The 16112-nt window shown below is 36.9% G+C and overlaps 1 protein-coding gene across 3 annotated transcripts; it reads left to right on the forward strand.

Annotated features, from left to right (window-relative positions):
* The first annotated feature begins 1494 nt into the window (after nucleotides 1-1494).
* LOC100801705 (protein ACTIVITY OF BC1 COMPLEX KINASE 8, chloroplastic) lies at nucleotides 1495-15780 on the forward strand. 3 transcript variants are annotated; one of them, XM_006578758.2, is made up of 21 exons: nucleotides 1495-2044; nucleotides 2130-2265; nucleotides 3485-3651; nucleotides 7939-8059; nucleotides 8205-8305; nucleotides 8400-8498; nucleotides 9403-9513; nucleotides 9614-9693; nucleotides 9827-9896; nucleotides 10311-10384; nucleotides 10506-10575; nucleotides 10683-10771; nucleotides 11648-11772; nucleotides 12055-12135; nucleotides 12220-12280; nucleotides 12387-12441; nucleotides 12516-12614; nucleotides 12726-12815; nucleotides 14068-14127; nucleotides 14232-14359; nucleotides 15270-15780. In XM_006578758.2, exons 1-20 carry the CDS (start codon nucleotides 1607-1609, stop codon nucleotides 14346-14348), a joined length of 2244 nt encoding a protein of 747 aa, XP_006578821.1. In that variant the 5' UTR covers nucleotides 1495-1606; the 3' UTR covers nucleotides 14349-14359; nucleotides 15270-15780. The 3 variants fall into 3 exon arrangements, 2 of the variants coding, with proteins under 2 accessions (XP_006578821.1, XP_014630381.1); XM_014774895.2 differs by lacking the exons at nucleotides 14068-14127; nucleotides 14232-14359; nucleotides 15270-15780 and adding an exon at nucleotides 12918-13782; XR_001388074.2 differs by lacking the exons at nucleotides 14068-14127; nucleotides 14232-14359; nucleotides 15270-15780 and having other exon boundaries at nucleotides 12524-12614; nucleotides 12726-12776.
* Nucleotides 15781-16112: the final 332 nt, after the last annotated feature.

Raw genomic sequence — 16112 nt, forward strand, 5'->3', positions numbered from 1 at the left:
GTACACTATCTAATGGTGATACATCAAACACTCGTACCGGTAAGTTGTAATGAACGTCTGCTTAAATTGAAAATCTAACATTTTGTAAGTTCATCTTAACTTTTCAGTTTCATCACCACAAACATAAGTTGTATTAAATTGTTTTTCATATTATATTGTCTTCCCTTCTTATGTTAAAAATCACACTCCCTTTTCCTAACATATTTGAATACATGACACTTAAATATTACGTGGATTTGTTGAAAGGACAATTTTGTTGAATTCCTTGAATGTGTACACCAATATGTTACAAAAAAAAAGAAAAATACTTGTAAAATATCCTTTTACACTAACGCTCCTCAAATAAGCAAGTATTATACCGTCTTAAATATTATGCCCCTCAAAAAATTATACTAGCAAAATATATTTTCAAATTATGTTAACATCTTAGTACGACATTAAGGCATCAATTTCTCTGCCCATAAAAATGGTCATTCTTCGGTGGAACATTTAAGACTTATAATGAATGTTGAGGAAGATTGGCCAGGCAATATTAAGTTCACACACTTGGAAAGAAATGTTTGGATTTTTTTTCCATCTTTGGATTGTTAAAGCAAAGTAAGGAGGTTGGAAAAAGGCTATACTTGTTTTAATGAATGCAACTAGCTGGTCTCCAAAAAGATTGAAATTAAATGAGTTTCAGAAAAAACCTACGAGATAAAGTTGTGGCGATTTTTTTTTCCTACTCACATATAATTATCTAGATTTTTTTTAGATTCCTTTAGTCATGAGCCATTTATTGTCACACCGGAGTGACTGGCCCTGAGTGATATATACTAACAAGTGTAACAATTAACAACATTGGTTAAAAAGTTTTAAATACTTTTTTTTTCACTTAAAAGTATCTAATGCATATTTGTTATAATTTCTTATAAAGTTTAAATATAAAGTTCAATATCAACTCTATTTGAATTTCTTATTCATTATCTTTAAGATACTGGGCAGCAACATCCATACTTGATACTTAAGACCAAAAAACAACTCGTATCACTAGTTCTTTAATTATTTTTGGGTCTTTATTAGCCAAATATTGACTTCCTGCACGTCTGCAACACATTTTATGTTTTTTTAACTCTTTATTCTTATTTCACCACGGTAAGTCGGTAAGTGTGTAACAGTCAGTCTCATGTCATATGTAACGGACAGCCCCAATCGAGGGCCTGGACATGTAACATGTACCCCTATGTTTGGCAGGGAAAAAAGAAAATTAGAGAGCAAGGAAATTTTAAAATTTAAATTGAAAAAAATTAAAGTAATTTTTAATTTTTTTCTTCTTAAAATCAATTTTCTTATGTTTTTTCATCAATCAAACAAAAGAAAAACTATCATTTTTATTTTCATTCCTTCCAAACGTATCCTTGATAAATAAAACAGAGAATAGATACTTTCATGATCCATGAAAATAATAAATAAATAAAATTTTTATGGCTCATTTTCGCTAAAGCCACGTGTTCTGTTCATCTCCACTCCTTTCCCTCCTTGTCTTCTTCTTCTACTCTCAACGCCATGAAAATCACACTCACACTGTGATCCTTAACCTCTCTCACTCTCTTCTAACTTCCGATTCATGGCAGCGTCTTCTCCTCTCCCTTTACCCGAACTCCATTTCCTTTCTCCGCAAATCACCCCCAAACGCCGTATTTCCCTCTCCAAACTCCCCTCCATTTCCCGCCACGTCACCTCCAACGTTTCTCTCCGCACCGCGCGAATCCGCGCAAGCAGAGAAGAATCCGCGTTGGCCGACCGAGTCAACGACGTCGAATGGACCGGAAATGGCGCCGCCGCCGCTGCTTCCAACGCCAATGGTGCCTCCGTTAGTGGATACGTCAACGGCGCCACTAACGGAAGCTTGGTCAAGTACGGTTACGAAGACGGAAACGACGTTGCTGCTGCGGAGGTGGTGGAAGTTGAAGCCTCTAACAAGCTGAGCGAGGATGGGAGGAAGAAGAGGTTGGAGGAGATTGGGAAAGAAGACGCGTGGTTCAAACAAACCGGGAACGAACAAGTTGAGGGTCGTCGTTTTGATTGAGTTTAAGTAGGTTCTACTACTTGGAACTTGGAATGAAGTATGAACGTGTGGTTTTTCGCAGGTGGCAGTTGCACCTGGGGGTCGTTGGAACAGGTTCAAGACTTACTCCACAATACAAAGAACCTTTGAGATTTGGGGATTTGTTGCCACGTTCATCTTTAAGGCTTGGCTGAACAACCAGAAGTTCTCTTACAAAGGTTCGCCCATTGAAGATTTTATTAATTGTTTCGACTTGGAATTTGTTAGGATCATCGATAAGTGGTTTATGGCCTTGTTGTGTTTTTAACGTAACTTGGTGCGACTAAGCTTGGAGAAGCATTGGTTCTTCTCTAAACAAATAATGTGTATGAACTATGAAGTGCTCACGAATATTCTGAAGTCATGCCAGGAATTTCGATTACAATAAAAAGGGTCGTGGTTTATTCATATGCGTCTGTAGTAGGAGAGTGGGAGTGTTTGTTCTCCGATTGGACAGAAACTGAACCATTCAAAACAGATACTACCAAGCATGACTCCTTACTGGTTAAATTTTAAATATTATGTTAATCAAGTGAGGTTTTGAGTGATTGCAATCGTAAACCGAATTTGTAGGGATGTTAATACGTTATGTTATAGTTGTAACATTTATAGTCATATGTGAAAACTAAAAGTACAAAATGTAGCTTATAAGCTATAAGTTAGGGAGCTAAAAAGCTGGAAGCTTACACCCCCTCTCCCACCTAGCATGATATGTTACGTTATAGTTGCAACATTTATGAGCCTGAAGCATGACAATATGGGTGCCTAATGATGGATCTATGATAGACTCTACTACTAACTTAGAATTTGGGTCTAGGGTCTAACATTAGCCATAATATCTTTAGTTGACGTGGGATCTCAACACACCTCCTCATGTCCAAGATTGGACATCTAAAGTGTGGACAAATGTTGGTGGTCCAATACCCACACCCTCTCGCGCCTAGGACTGGATATCTAGAGCATAGACAAATATAAGTGGCTTAATTACAGATCTAGAATAGGCTTTGTTACCATTTTAGAATTTGGGTTTAGGGCATAACTCATAGAATTGGTTTATAAGGTGAGGATTGTCTGAGCTTTACAAGAGCTTCATTTGCCATATCTCTAATATATGTGGGAGTGGGACTAAACACACCCCTCACCCAGCACAATGCAAGTGCTTTAAAGAGGCCACAAATAAGGCGGACTAGGAGTGACTGCAATTAAGGAGGCTTTCCAACAGCCTTGTTTTCTTATTGATCTTTTACAATATTCTTTTATGATCATCATCTGTTTTAAAGCCTACGCCTAACTACAACTAAAAAACCATTTAATCTATGAAGTGTTTCTGTATTGAATTTGACAAATTTGTAGGATGCCAGTTTCTGTTTTTATTTGATCTGAAGATATTATATACAGGAGGAATGACCGAGGAAAAAAAAACCTTAAGGCGAAAGGCCCTTGCCAAGTGGCTGAAGGAAAACATTCTGAGATTAGGTCCTACATTCATCAAAATTGGCCAGCAGTTCTCCACTAGAGTGGACATTCTTCCTCAAGAATATGTTGACCAGTTGTCCGAACTTCAGGTACATTAGAGTTTTGAACAGAATTTGTAAGATTATTTCCCTGCATTGAGATACTTTGAACTTGTTTCTATTACTTGTCATAAGTTTCATTTTAAAAAAAACGGATAAAAGAAAAAAAGCCTTGTATGCAGATTTGTTTTTCATTTGTTAAGGGACATGACTTTCTAATTATAGTCTACCATTCTATTGACTGTTTTCTATTCTATTATGATCTCTTTTAATGCCTCACAAAGTATAAAATTATCAATAAAGTTTAGGGTAATTACACTAACCTCCCTCAAGGTTAACAATAATTACACTTACACCTTTTCTGATTGAAAAATTATACGGACCTCCTTTGCACATCCCTTGCTTTTGGTATTTTTAAAGATACTATTTTATGATGTGTACATAAAAAAAGGGGGAGATATACTTTTTTTTTTAAAGAAAATAACGTGTATCAACAAGCATGACTGGATTGAGGACTTGGAGATGGTAGAGCCTCCATGGATGGGAAGGCAATTTACTTGGTTTAGACCAAATGGGACGTCTAGGAGTAAGATTGATAGATTTTTACTCTCTACCGAATGGCTGGACAGATGGCCTACAACCATTCAATCCACCCTTCCCAGAAACTTTTCCGATCATTGTCCTATCTTACTTAGATCTTCATCAGTGGATTGGGGTCCTAAACCTTTTAGGATCCTAGACTGTTGGATGTTAGATAAATCTTTCAAGGACATTGTCTCTAGTTGCTGGACCTCCTCTCAGATAGCAGGTTGGGGTGGTTACGCCCTAAAAGAGAAAATAAAAATTCTGAAGCAAGTCCTGAAGAAGTGGAATAAAGATCAGTTTGGTGATACCTTCAAGAGGGTCAAGAGGCTTGAAGGGGAGTTAAACAAATTAGAAGAGGAAACAAGCCATAGACAGCTCTCCACTCAAGAAGGGATGCAATTGAGACATTTGCAGGAATCTTTGTGGACAGCGGCTCAGACCCATGAATCTTTATTGAGACAAAAGGCGCGCATTAGGTGGCTCAAGCAGGGAGATTGCAACTCCCGCTATTTTCATTTTCTGATGAAGGCAACTAGAAGGAATAACTACTTGAAGGGTGTTATGGTTGATGGCAAGTGGATTCAGGAGCCAGCTTTGGTGAAGGAGGAAGTCAAAACCTTTTTCTCAAATAGATACCATGAATCTGATTATCATAGACCGACACTGGAGGGCATTTGCTTCCAGAAATTAAACCAGCACCAGAATGAGAGGTTGATTGACCGATTCCAAGAGGAGGAAGTTAAAAAGGCTATTTGGGATTGTGGGAGTGATAAATGCCCGGGACCTGATGGATTGAATTTCAGGTTCATTAAGAAGTTCTGGTATCTTCTTAAACCTGATATTCTGCGCTTCCTTGATGAGTTTTATGTCCATGGCGTTTTTCCAAAAGGTGGCAATGCATCCTTCATAGCATTGATACCCAAGGTGGCTGATCCTCAAACTCTGAATGAATATCGCCCTATTTCTTTAATTGGATGTATGTATAAGATTGTTGCAAAGGTGCTGGCCAATAGAATGAAGAAGGTGATGACTTCTATTGTTGATGAAACTCAATCTGCATTTATTGAAGGAAGAAGCCTTCTGCACAGCGCTTTATTTGTAAACGAGGTGACTGAGGAGGCTAAAAGGAGTGATAAATCCTGTCTTACATTCAAAGTTGATTATGAGAAAGCATATGATTGGGTGTCCTGGGGATTTTTACTATACATGCTCCAACGTACAGGTTTTAACTCTAAGTGGATCAGATGGATTGAGGGATGCCTCAATTCTGCATCCATTTCAGTCTTGGTCAATGGCAGCCCTACGGGAGAGTTCCTTCCCAAAAGGGGGCTACGCCAAGGGGATCCACTTGCACCTTTCTTGTTCAATGTGGTTGCTGAAGGGCTGAATGGTTTGATGAGAAAAGCTAGGGAGGAGAATCTGTACAAACCATATCAAGTGGGACCCAATAAAGTGGAAGTCAGCCTTCTACAATTTGCAGATGACACTATCTTTCTGGGGGAAGCGGACATGGAGAATGTCAAAACCATTAAGGCTGTTCTAAGGTCCTTTGAACTTGCATCTGGACTTAAAATAAATTTTGCCAAGAGCTCCTTTGGAGCTTTTGGACAATCTGACCTTTGGAAGCAGCAGGCTGCCACCTTTTTGAATTGTCAGTTGTTGGTTCTTCCTTTCAATTACCTGGGAATTCCTATTGGGGCAAACCCTAGGAGATGCGCTATGTGGGATCCTATCATCCAAAATTGTGAGAGGAAGCTAGCTAAGTGGAAACAGAGACATATATCCTTTGGGGGGAGAGTGACACTCATCCAATCTGTGCTAACCTCGATTCCTATTTATTTGTTCTCCTTTTTCAGGGTTCCTAAATCAGTGGAAGATAAGCTGGTGCGTTTACAGCGTCGATTCCTTTGGGGGGGAGGACCCGATCAAAATAAAATTGCTTGGGTCAGCTGGAAATCAGTGTGCTTGCCAAAAGACAAGGGTGGTTTGGGCTTAAAGGACATCACAAGTTTCAACACGGCACTACTTGGTAAATGGGAGTGGAATTTAATGCACCATAAAGGAGAATTGTGGGCAAAGGTGTTGGAGTCAAAGTATGGAGGGTGGAGAGGCTTGGCTGAAGCGGGTAGGGTGGGTCATCAATCAATCTGGTGGAGGGATTTACAAAAGGTTCTTTTTAATTCTAATAGTGGACAGCTTATTCAAAAAGGTATCAAGTGGAAGGTGGGGAGTGGTAATCACATCAAATTTTGGGAGGATAGATGGATAGGGGAGGAGGACCCATTAGCAGTGAAGTACCCTAGGTTGTATTCAATTTCAATGCAGCAGCACCAGCTCATTAGAACCATGGGAATATTTCGAGATAGGGAGTGGGAGTGGAACTTTGCGTGGAGAAGAGCCTTGTTTGACAGTGAAATTACCTCAGCAGCTAATTTTCTCAAAGATGTTGCAGAATTTAAAATCCAACAACAGATTTCAGATAGTTGGGAATGGTCTGCAGATTCAGAGGGTCATTACTCAACTCGTAGTGCCTATGACTTGATTGGAGAGGGCGCAGGAGATAGAAGGCAGGAGGAATGTTTTGAGAAGCTTTGGAGGATGAAGGTTCCAGCTAGGTTCCTGGTGTTTGGGTGGAGACTTTTAAGGGATAGGTTACCGACAAGGAAAAACCTGCAGAGAAGACAAATTCATCTAACAGATTCTCTCTGTCCTCTATGCAGAATCCATCAAGAGGATGCATCCCATCTCTTCTTCCACTGTAGCAAAGTTCAACCCATATGGTGGGAATCCATGTCATGGCTGCAACTCAAGGGCGCTTCACCTTTAAACCCAAAGCAACACTTCCTCCATCATTTGGGTCTTCAACCAGCTGGTGTGAGAAATAGTAGATGGCAATGTTGGTGGATAGCTTTGACGTCGTCCATATGGAAATTTAGAAATAGCATTATCTTCTCTAATGGGACTTTTGACGCTAACAAATTGTTCGAAGAGGCCATATTCCTTCTTTGGTCTTGGCTTAGGGGATTTGAGAAGGATTTTTCAGTGCATTTCAATCAATGGTCAACTAACTTACCACAGAGTTTTATGTATTAGCAGGGGACTGCATAGTGTTTCCATTGATACTTGTAAAAACTTTTGCTTTTGTATCCATAGTTTGGTTCCCCCTCAGAATTTTAAGTCTGACTGTGGAACCATTTATATGGATCTCTTTTGTACTATGAGTACCTCTGGTACTTCTTTTTATATATAATACTTATCTTTGCCGATTAAAAAAAAAAAAAAAGACTTTAATATAAAATAAGGGAGGTCGGTGTAATTTTTCAATCAAGAAGGATGTAAGTGTAATTAGTGCAAAGTTACATCTACACTTTATCAGACAAAAATACATTTTCATTTCTTATCTTCTCAATTTTCACCTGCTCAATGTATTTCCATAAACGGAATGACAAATGATCTAGATGCATTTTGATGTAATTTATTATTATTATATGAGAAACAAACTTTCTGGATATGAGATTGTATAGATTCATTTGTAATCCTTGTATTCTTGAGTTTTAAGACTTCATCTTGCTCATCTACTTAGGCAGTAAGCGATAAAAAACTATTGAGAATGTTTCCCTTTGAATTCCAAAGCTGATGACAAAGATCATCTCAACATAAAGCTACATGTAAAAATAGCATAAAACTAAATGAGAAAAAAATAGTAAGGTTGCATTTCTTTGGTGCCTTAGTTACTTATTGTTTTCTGTTCAGGATCAAGTTCCTCCATTTCCCTCAGAGACCTCTGTAGCTATTGTTGAAGAAGAGCTGGGAGCTCCTTTAGGTGATATCTTTGATCAGTTTGACTATGAACCAATAGCTGCTGCAAGTCTTGGTAATTGATGTTTTACTTTGCACATCTTTGTAACAGAAATTATGCTCAATTAATGAAGGAACCAAGATCAAGTGTAGCATGATTCTGCATATCATATTTGATGAGAAGACTGGAATAGTGAACTCTTCTATTTTAACTAATGTAGGTCAGGTTCATCGTGCGACATTAAAGGGACAGGAGGTTGTTGTTAAAGTACAAAGGCCTGGTCTCAAGGATCTTTTTGATATTGATCTTAAAAACCTGAGGGTCAGTGTTATAACTTAAGGCTTTTCTATAATGCTTATGGAGCTATGAGCAAATCTGATATGACTTTCTGATAATGTCTTTTCTTTAACCCCAGGTTATTGCTGAATATCTTCAAAAAATTGATCCAAAATCAGATGGTGCAAAGAGGGATTGGGTTGCTATTTATGATGAATGTGCCTCTGTCTTATATCAGGTGATGATTTCTGGAAGTTACTACATTTTTATGTTACTTGAGATTACTGAACTGAAGTAAGTAATTTGTATAGTTCTCCATCATCTTGATCCTGTTCTTCTAAAAAGTGAAGTCCAATAAAATAATAAGATTGTATTGAAACACTACTTTTTAGAGTTTGGGTGCATGGAGTGGGCAAGAGGATTGTAAGTTGCTATCTGTGGAATTGCATGTTAGGAAATTGAAGAAGTTCCCTCTGGTTCATGGGAAACTTTCATAACAAAGATCCTAGAATTCTGCAGGGTGTTGGCTGATTAAGAGGGTCTTTTACTCAAAGACTAAGGAGATAACTATATTTGAGTTGTTTGGAGAGAAGGGATAAGGAGGCTTGCAATGGTACTTCTTTATGACCTGGCTAGGCAATGGAGCAAATTGGCAGAGCAGTATTTATGTTCTGCAGCTGTAATTCTTCAAAAAGTGGCATGCTTGTTTGGTGTTCCAGATTTCATGTTTCGTTAGATGCTTTTTAAACTGCAAACTGCAATATTAATTTGCAAGTGTTACTGTGGTAGATTCTAGTAGATGTATTACTAAAGAGTTTCTTTTTCTTATGGCAATGTTGCTATGATTGGGAAGACAGAAAGAAGTTTGAGGGAATTTAATGCTAGCATGCATAACCAGCGGCTAGATCACAGTTTTGCATTATCATAAATTGTTTACGTATAGGAAAACTTGATGTAAGAAAACCATCTAAATAATACAAATATGGATTTAGATCATATCATCATACATAAGAGTGGTCATTCCCGTTCCAGTTCCTGCTTGAGTTGTGAATCTGTTCTTGTTTTGGTATGATGTATGCACGTGTTCACAGCAAATAACATTCTCTGATCCTGTTACTGCAACATGGATTAATAATTTTCAGGAGATTGATTACACCAAGGAGGCTGCTAATGCTGAATTGTTTGCAAGTAACTTTAAGAACATGGATTATGTGAAAGTTCCTACAATCTACTGGGATTATACCACTCCACAGGTTTAACCTTCATGGCTCTTATTATGCCAAATGTAGTAATGCGCATATTTTCCATCTTATGTCTGAACTTATTTATCTATAATCTATGTTGTCAATGCAGATTCTGACAATGGAGTATGTTCCTGGGATTAAAATAAACAAAATACAAGCTTTAGACCAACTGGGTGTTGACCGCAAAAGGTTAGTAGAATCTCTATTTATTTGCTTGGCAAAATCACAATGAACATGTTAGATTGTTACCTTTTACTTTTGTGTATCTCTGTTGAGGATGGCATCTAACTTGATTCAAATTATTATTTGTTATGTTCTACAGGTTAGGGAGATATGCGGTTGAGTCATACTTGGAACAAATTTTATCACATGGTTTCTTCCATGCTGACCCTGTGAGTTTGTACTTTTAGAATCAATATCAGAAATCTCTTTATATATTATGTTACATTATATATGGATTAGCTATCTGGTAAATTGTATAGTAAAGCCAAAATGTTAACTGTCTTTGAACTTGCTCTTATGTTGCAACGTTAGCATCTATTGTCTGAGCAATGAGATGTACGCTACTTGTGTTTTACAATTATTATTCTTTTGCTAGTCTGCTTGGTTGTATTTTGACAATCTCAGGCTATCTCTCTCACTACCTTAGAGCAACTGTTATTGTTAAGCAATCCTTAAGGGTCCTGATTGGTTTTGGTCTACGGGTATAAAGCAAAAGGGCTTTAGGGACCTTGGGACTCACAGGTATTGGATTCCTATCAGATGATCTTGTGTGTAACCCATAGATGTTTACATTGTTCCTGCAGCATCCTGGAAATATTGCAGTTGATGATGTCAATGGTGGAAGATTGATCTTCTATGATTTTGGAATGATGGGGAGGTATTTTCTTTGTCTTCTATGGCTATTTCAAATATGAATTCTCTAGCAGCACCTGCACATGCTTTAAGTTTTGTGAGATGGTTTGCCTTTTTACAATTATGTTTGGTATTGCGTCTTACAGTATCAGTCCAAACATTCGAGAAGGTTTGCTCGAAACATTTTATGGGGTTTATGAGAAAGATCCAGACAAGGTAAATGCTTTTCATGAATTATGTTGAATAATAATATGAATATTGTACCATATTATCTCATTCTTGACTCAAATACTTACCAAATGAAGCTTGTGTTCTGGTATTAGGTTCTACAAGCAATGATTCAAATGGGAGTTCTTGTCCCCACTGGAGATATGACTGCTGTTAGAAGAACAGCACAATTCTTCCTCAACAGGTATTTATAAACCAATTTAGTAGGAATATATCACAAATGGAATCACCTCCAGTACTTAAGCAGTGATATTTCTACAAGTTAATAGTATTATACGGAAAATTTAAGGGTTGGAGAATCCAAGTCAAAATATTTTTTCTTGAAAAAGAAAGGTTTTGCAGATTCAATATATTTCTTTAGATGGTTCTTTGGTTTGTTTCATTTATACCTGTCATGTGGGAGGCTGAAATGCATTGCTTGTTGAATGTGGTCTGTGCAGAAGCACTTGTCTGTCCTGATTTGTTATGATGTTAGAAATATATCAATATCTATCTGAACCTTTTTACTGCATATTTCTGATCAGTTTTCGATTTTTTAGGTTAATTTTTTTGTTGCACACTAATATTCTTGTTAGAACACAGGAAGGATAAGTTTGTAAGGAACAGTCAGAGTAATTAGTTAGGGACAGTTAGAGTATTTAGAGGTGGTTTAGTTTTTTTTTTTATCAACCAATGTTGGTTATTAGGTTTTGCTAGAATGATAGTGGGAGGGATTCAACCCCCCTACTCCCCCTCACCCTTAAACCTCCCTTGCCAACCACCAAGCCAACCTTATAATTTCAGAGGGAGTTTAGTTAGATAAATAAATAAGAGGATGTATGGGAAGTGGCTCTATTCTGTTCTGTTATCTTTTGGGAAGCTGAGGATTAGCTCTAATGTAGAAAGGGAAAACCCTTTGAAAAGGGTTTTCTTTCTGTGTTTTCTGTTTCTCTCTCACTGAAATAACAATCAATTTCTGGATTCCTAACAAATTTTAGCTCAAGAACAACTTAGGGTACTGATTAGTTATGGTTGAAACCTACTGAAATCTCTGACCTTGAATTAATCTTATCTTCTACAGTTTTGAAGAGCGCCTGGCTGCACAAAGGAGAGAGAGAGAGGAAGCAACAACTGAACTTGGATTCAAAAAACCATTAAGCAAGGAGGAAAAAATAAAGAAGAAAAAACAACGTCTGGCTGCTATTGGTAATGCACCTGGTGTATAATTGAATGCATATTTAAGTTTAGGCTATATAAATGTGTGCTTGTAAGTATTATTGTTGATTTATCTGCTGTATGTGAAGATAAAAAATGTGTTGGGGAAGAGTATATAATATGCAGGCTATCTCCCACCCAGCTACAATATAGGAAGGAATTGGGAGAGATTCGGACCTCTTGAATGTCCAGGACTGTTCTTAACAAAAATCATTCCTTCATTTGTATCTGAACCAGTTTCTATCAGATACTCAGCTGTCTTGCTTTAAGCAGGTGAAGATTTATTATCTATTGCAGCAGACCAGCCCTTCCGATTTCCTGCTACATTCACATTTGTTGTTAGAGCCTTCTCAGGTAAATGCAATCAAGTTTAATGCATAATTTTGCATAATCCATGCATATGGTTGTAAGGTTACAAGTCAATTTTTGTCTCTGCAGTGTTGGATGGCATTGGAAAGGGGCTTGACCCACGTTTTGACATCACTGAGATTGCCAAACCGTAAATATTGTCTTCATAATTTTTAACTTTTGAATTATTTTCATTTATTCATGTTAAATTTATATGTTTTACGTACTTAACACAACTAGCCTTCCTGGCCATGTAGTTATGCCCTGGAGTTGCTCAGGTTTCGTGAAGCTGGGGTTGAAGTTGTCCTAAAGGTAGTCACAAACATGTTCTACTGTGAATTCAGTTAATTTAATTCTTTCTTTTACATCTATCCTATCACGTACAGGACTTCAGGAAGAGATGGGATAGACAATCTCAAGCATTTTACAACTTAATCAGACAGGCTGATAGGGTTGACAAGCTTGCTAACATTATCCAAAGACTGGTATTTCCCTGATTTTCAGATATATAGTTCAAGTTATTTATTTGATTCATACCTGTTGTTTGTTTTGAACTTTTGGTACTCTAGATCACTGCTTATTTAATTTTTCCACAGGAGCAAGGTGATCTAAAGCTGCGAGTTCGAACTTTGGAATCTGAGAGGGCATTCCAACGTGTTGCTGCAGTCCAGAAGACTATAGGGAATGTGAGTCAATCTAATATGTGAACTGTAAAGTTTACTTCTTTGGTCCATTTGGTTAGAGTTTGTTCTACTGCCTGTAAAACATGTATTTGTCAATCTTTGTAGGTATGCTAGCACCTCATTTATTATTTATCGGAAGCAGCTCTAGGCTCAGTTGGCTGTTGTAGGGTCACTCTTGCAAAGTCTAAGTTTTATGGAACCAGGGATGGATCTAGAGGGGGGCAGTCAGGGGCTTAGTGTAACATTGTGTAAAACTAATTTTGTATGTTGTGATTATAATAGTGGTTAAGGTTAACTAGTGTAAAATTAGTTGTGTTTGTTGTTATTGTGATAACAGTTAAGGGTATTATCATTTAAAATAAAAATAAATTTCAATTTTATGTGTAAAAAATAGTAAATATTTTTTTTAAAAATTACTATTATTTATTAAAAGTTAGACATTTAAACAATTACAAAGGAAGAAAAAAAAATTCAGCGCCCCCCCTCAATAGATTTCTGGATCTATCACTGTGGGACTGAGAATAGGTATAGGTTTGTTTTCTCATGTGGTGGCAATACAGTACTATATTAAACAAGTTGTAAACATGCTTGTAGATGAATGTAACTCTTATTTGTCAGTTTTTTATACTTTTTACGCTTGTGCCCAACTGCCCATGCATCCAGGTATATGTTCATATATTGCAAAGGCGTGACTGTTTGATGTCTACCTTTTAACATACTTGGACTCAGAATTTCAATATTTCTATTTCTCCCGTGGCTTCTAAATACTGATGGATGTGTATAAATACTAAATAGTTGTTGACTTTTGACACAATTTCATGCTTTTATGCATGCATCCATTGCAAGCTAGATGCATGTTTTTTTTAATCTTGATCTCATTAATGCATAATATTATAGGAGAGACTTGGAAAACCTGTTGGCATGACACAGTCTGTTTGTTTCTTGGTTTTGAAAACTGTTTTCTTATTCTTTTTTTTTCTTTCCTTTTTTAAATAACTTGTTTGACAAGAGTAGTTTTTGAAAATTGTTTTCAAAATTAATCTCTTCTTTAGTTTTTAAAACTAAAACCAGAACATCTCCCAAGTTGTTTTGATTTTCAACTTTCAGTTTTCTATTACTCATGTTCTTCATTTCACTTTCAATCTTCCTCCTCATTCCTACTATCTAAAAATCAATTTTATAAACACAGTTTTACAAATGAAAAAAATAAAATCAAACATCTTTTCATTCATGTTACCGTTTTCTCAATTAACAGGCAGTAGCTGCTGGGAGCCTAATCAATCTTGCAACAGTTTTGTATCTCAACTCAATTCGTGTAAGCTGTTCCCATTTGGCATCTCTTTTTTACTGGAAGTGATTATAAAGTCAATTGATTATCTGGTGTGATCTCATTGCTCAGTCACGGGTTATCTTTTTCAGGTGCCTGCCATTGCAGCATATATCTTCTGTGCAATCTTTGGTTTTCAAGTGCTCTTGGGCATTGTAAAGGTCAAGAAGCTAGATGAACGGGAACGATTGATAACAGGGATTGCATGAGCAGCTACATGGTGAATCTTGCTTTATTGATTTTTATAAAAATGTTCTATACTAATATGTGTTCAAGTTATGATGGTGAAAAAGATCGTTTAGCAATTTTATGGCATGAAGGTCATTTCCCCCCATAAATTGCTGTACAGTTTGTGACACTAAGCATGCATGTTGTGAACTTTTAGAGCTGAGAAAATGTCACATGATGCCACCACCCAAGTACTATTGTATTAAGTCCATCTTCCAACAGGGCCCAGTCTTTTGCTAATGTGATCATTTTCTTGTGTGCACTCTTCTGGTAGTTTTCAAAATAGAACAAAGAAAAAGAAGTAACTAGTAATAAATAACACCTTTTACCTGTTCCTCTATAATTTTTCTTTTTTTTAAAAAGAATTGTTTCCTGAGAGCCTTTGACATAATTGTTTTCATGGAATACAGGTTAATGATAATTATTCAAGTGAATGTTGGTAATTAAATGAATCTGACAAATGCAAATTCTAATGTATATCCCTGTAAATTTTTTTGTCAAGGTTCATAAATGGTGTTCTATCCATTCCAGTGTATCATAGTACACTAAGACGCTTTTGGTATGTTGGTGTGCTTTTTCCTTTGTACGTAATATACTGGTCATGTCAAACATAGGCCAACTTAAGAAACCTTGTGTTCAGTATGATAATTTACTTGGGCTCCTAGGTATCATATATTTTCATGTCCTGTGATGCTTGTATGCAAGCATCCCAGATAGGGGCAAATCTTACTCGCTAGCAAGAAAGTTCGGATATGTAGAGTTAATTATGTATAACCGAGATGCAAGTATAGGGTGTTTAGAATACTTAAGCTGTGGATAGTTTGGTATTTAAAAATAATACTTTGCTGTTCCTGTAGGTTTTTGACATGTTTATTCATTGCTTTTGCTTGGGCTTATTGCAGATTTAGGACCGAGAAATAGCACATGTTACGGTCATGGTTGCAAGTCAACCTTCAGAAAAGGATTAAATGACCTGGGGAGCTGATAGAAAGCATTACCCAACATTTCGAAAGACTTCAGCAAGTACAAAAATTTCAAGCAGCAAATGATGGGGGCTTTCTCCATTCACCTGTTTCTGTTAATAAAAAAAATGTGCTCTACGATAGCCAAATTGGCTTAGAGCCACATTTTTGTCATACACCCCACCTCTCCCAAAAAATTATAAATATAAGTTATTGCCGCATAGTAACTTGTATAGGTATGATATAGAGTTTTCATATATTCACAATTCACAATTACATTCCACGCCCGAATTGGACCAAAATCTGTCAAAATTCAGCTACTAGTATTTTTCTATGTAGCATGACCCTTATTGTAATTACCATACGGTATAATGCAGCTTCCGACAAAAATTTGGAGGGAAGCTCTGCCCCAAATTGACTAACATAAATGAAAAAATGTCTGCTTGTGTCATCGATGTGCGTGTTGGATTTACATTGCAGATCAAACGACAGGTTTTTCTAGATGGTTATGCAAGTAATCTGCGAGTTTCATATCCTGAACACCTTACTGCATTGGCATCATTGTTCGCAGGGTCTATTGAATTCACGATGTCTGTTTCACCGCCTCTAATGTCTTTATTTTCTGCTGTTTCCTATTTTGGCACTCTGGTTCTGGTCCATGAGAAGCAATTAATTATTTTCTTTTGTCTAGACTCGTGCTTTTCATCTACGCGCTTCTCCAGAATATCCATATGTTAATGTGTACACTAGCGTTGCATGTGACGTGAATACCTAATACGCCAA

The sequence above is a fragment of the Glycine max genome, chromosome 4 (genome assembly GCF_000004515.6).
Source record: "Glycine max cultivar Williams 82 chromosome 4, Glycine_max_v4.0, whole genome shotgun sequence".
Taxonomy (NCBI): Eukaryota; Viridiplantae; Streptophyta; class Magnoliopsida; order Fabales; family Fabaceae; genus Glycine; species Glycine max.

What these genes read in the sequence shown, in the direction of transcription:
- LOC100801705 (XM_006578758.2), top strand. Translation starts at nt 1,607, where the DNA reads ATGGCAGCGTCTTCTCCTCTCCCTTTACCCGAACTCCATTTCCTTTCT. An exon ending in ACCAGTTGTCCGAACTTCAG is followed by an intron (nt 3,652 to 7,938) that starts GTACATTAGAGT and finishes TTTTCTGTTCAG; the next exon opens with GATCAAGTTCCTCCATTTCC. An exon ending in TGTTGTTAGAGCCTTCTCAG is followed by an intron (nt 12,136 to 12,219) that starts GTAAATGCAATC and finishes TTGTCTCTGCAG; the next exon opens with TGTTGGATGGCATTGGAAAG.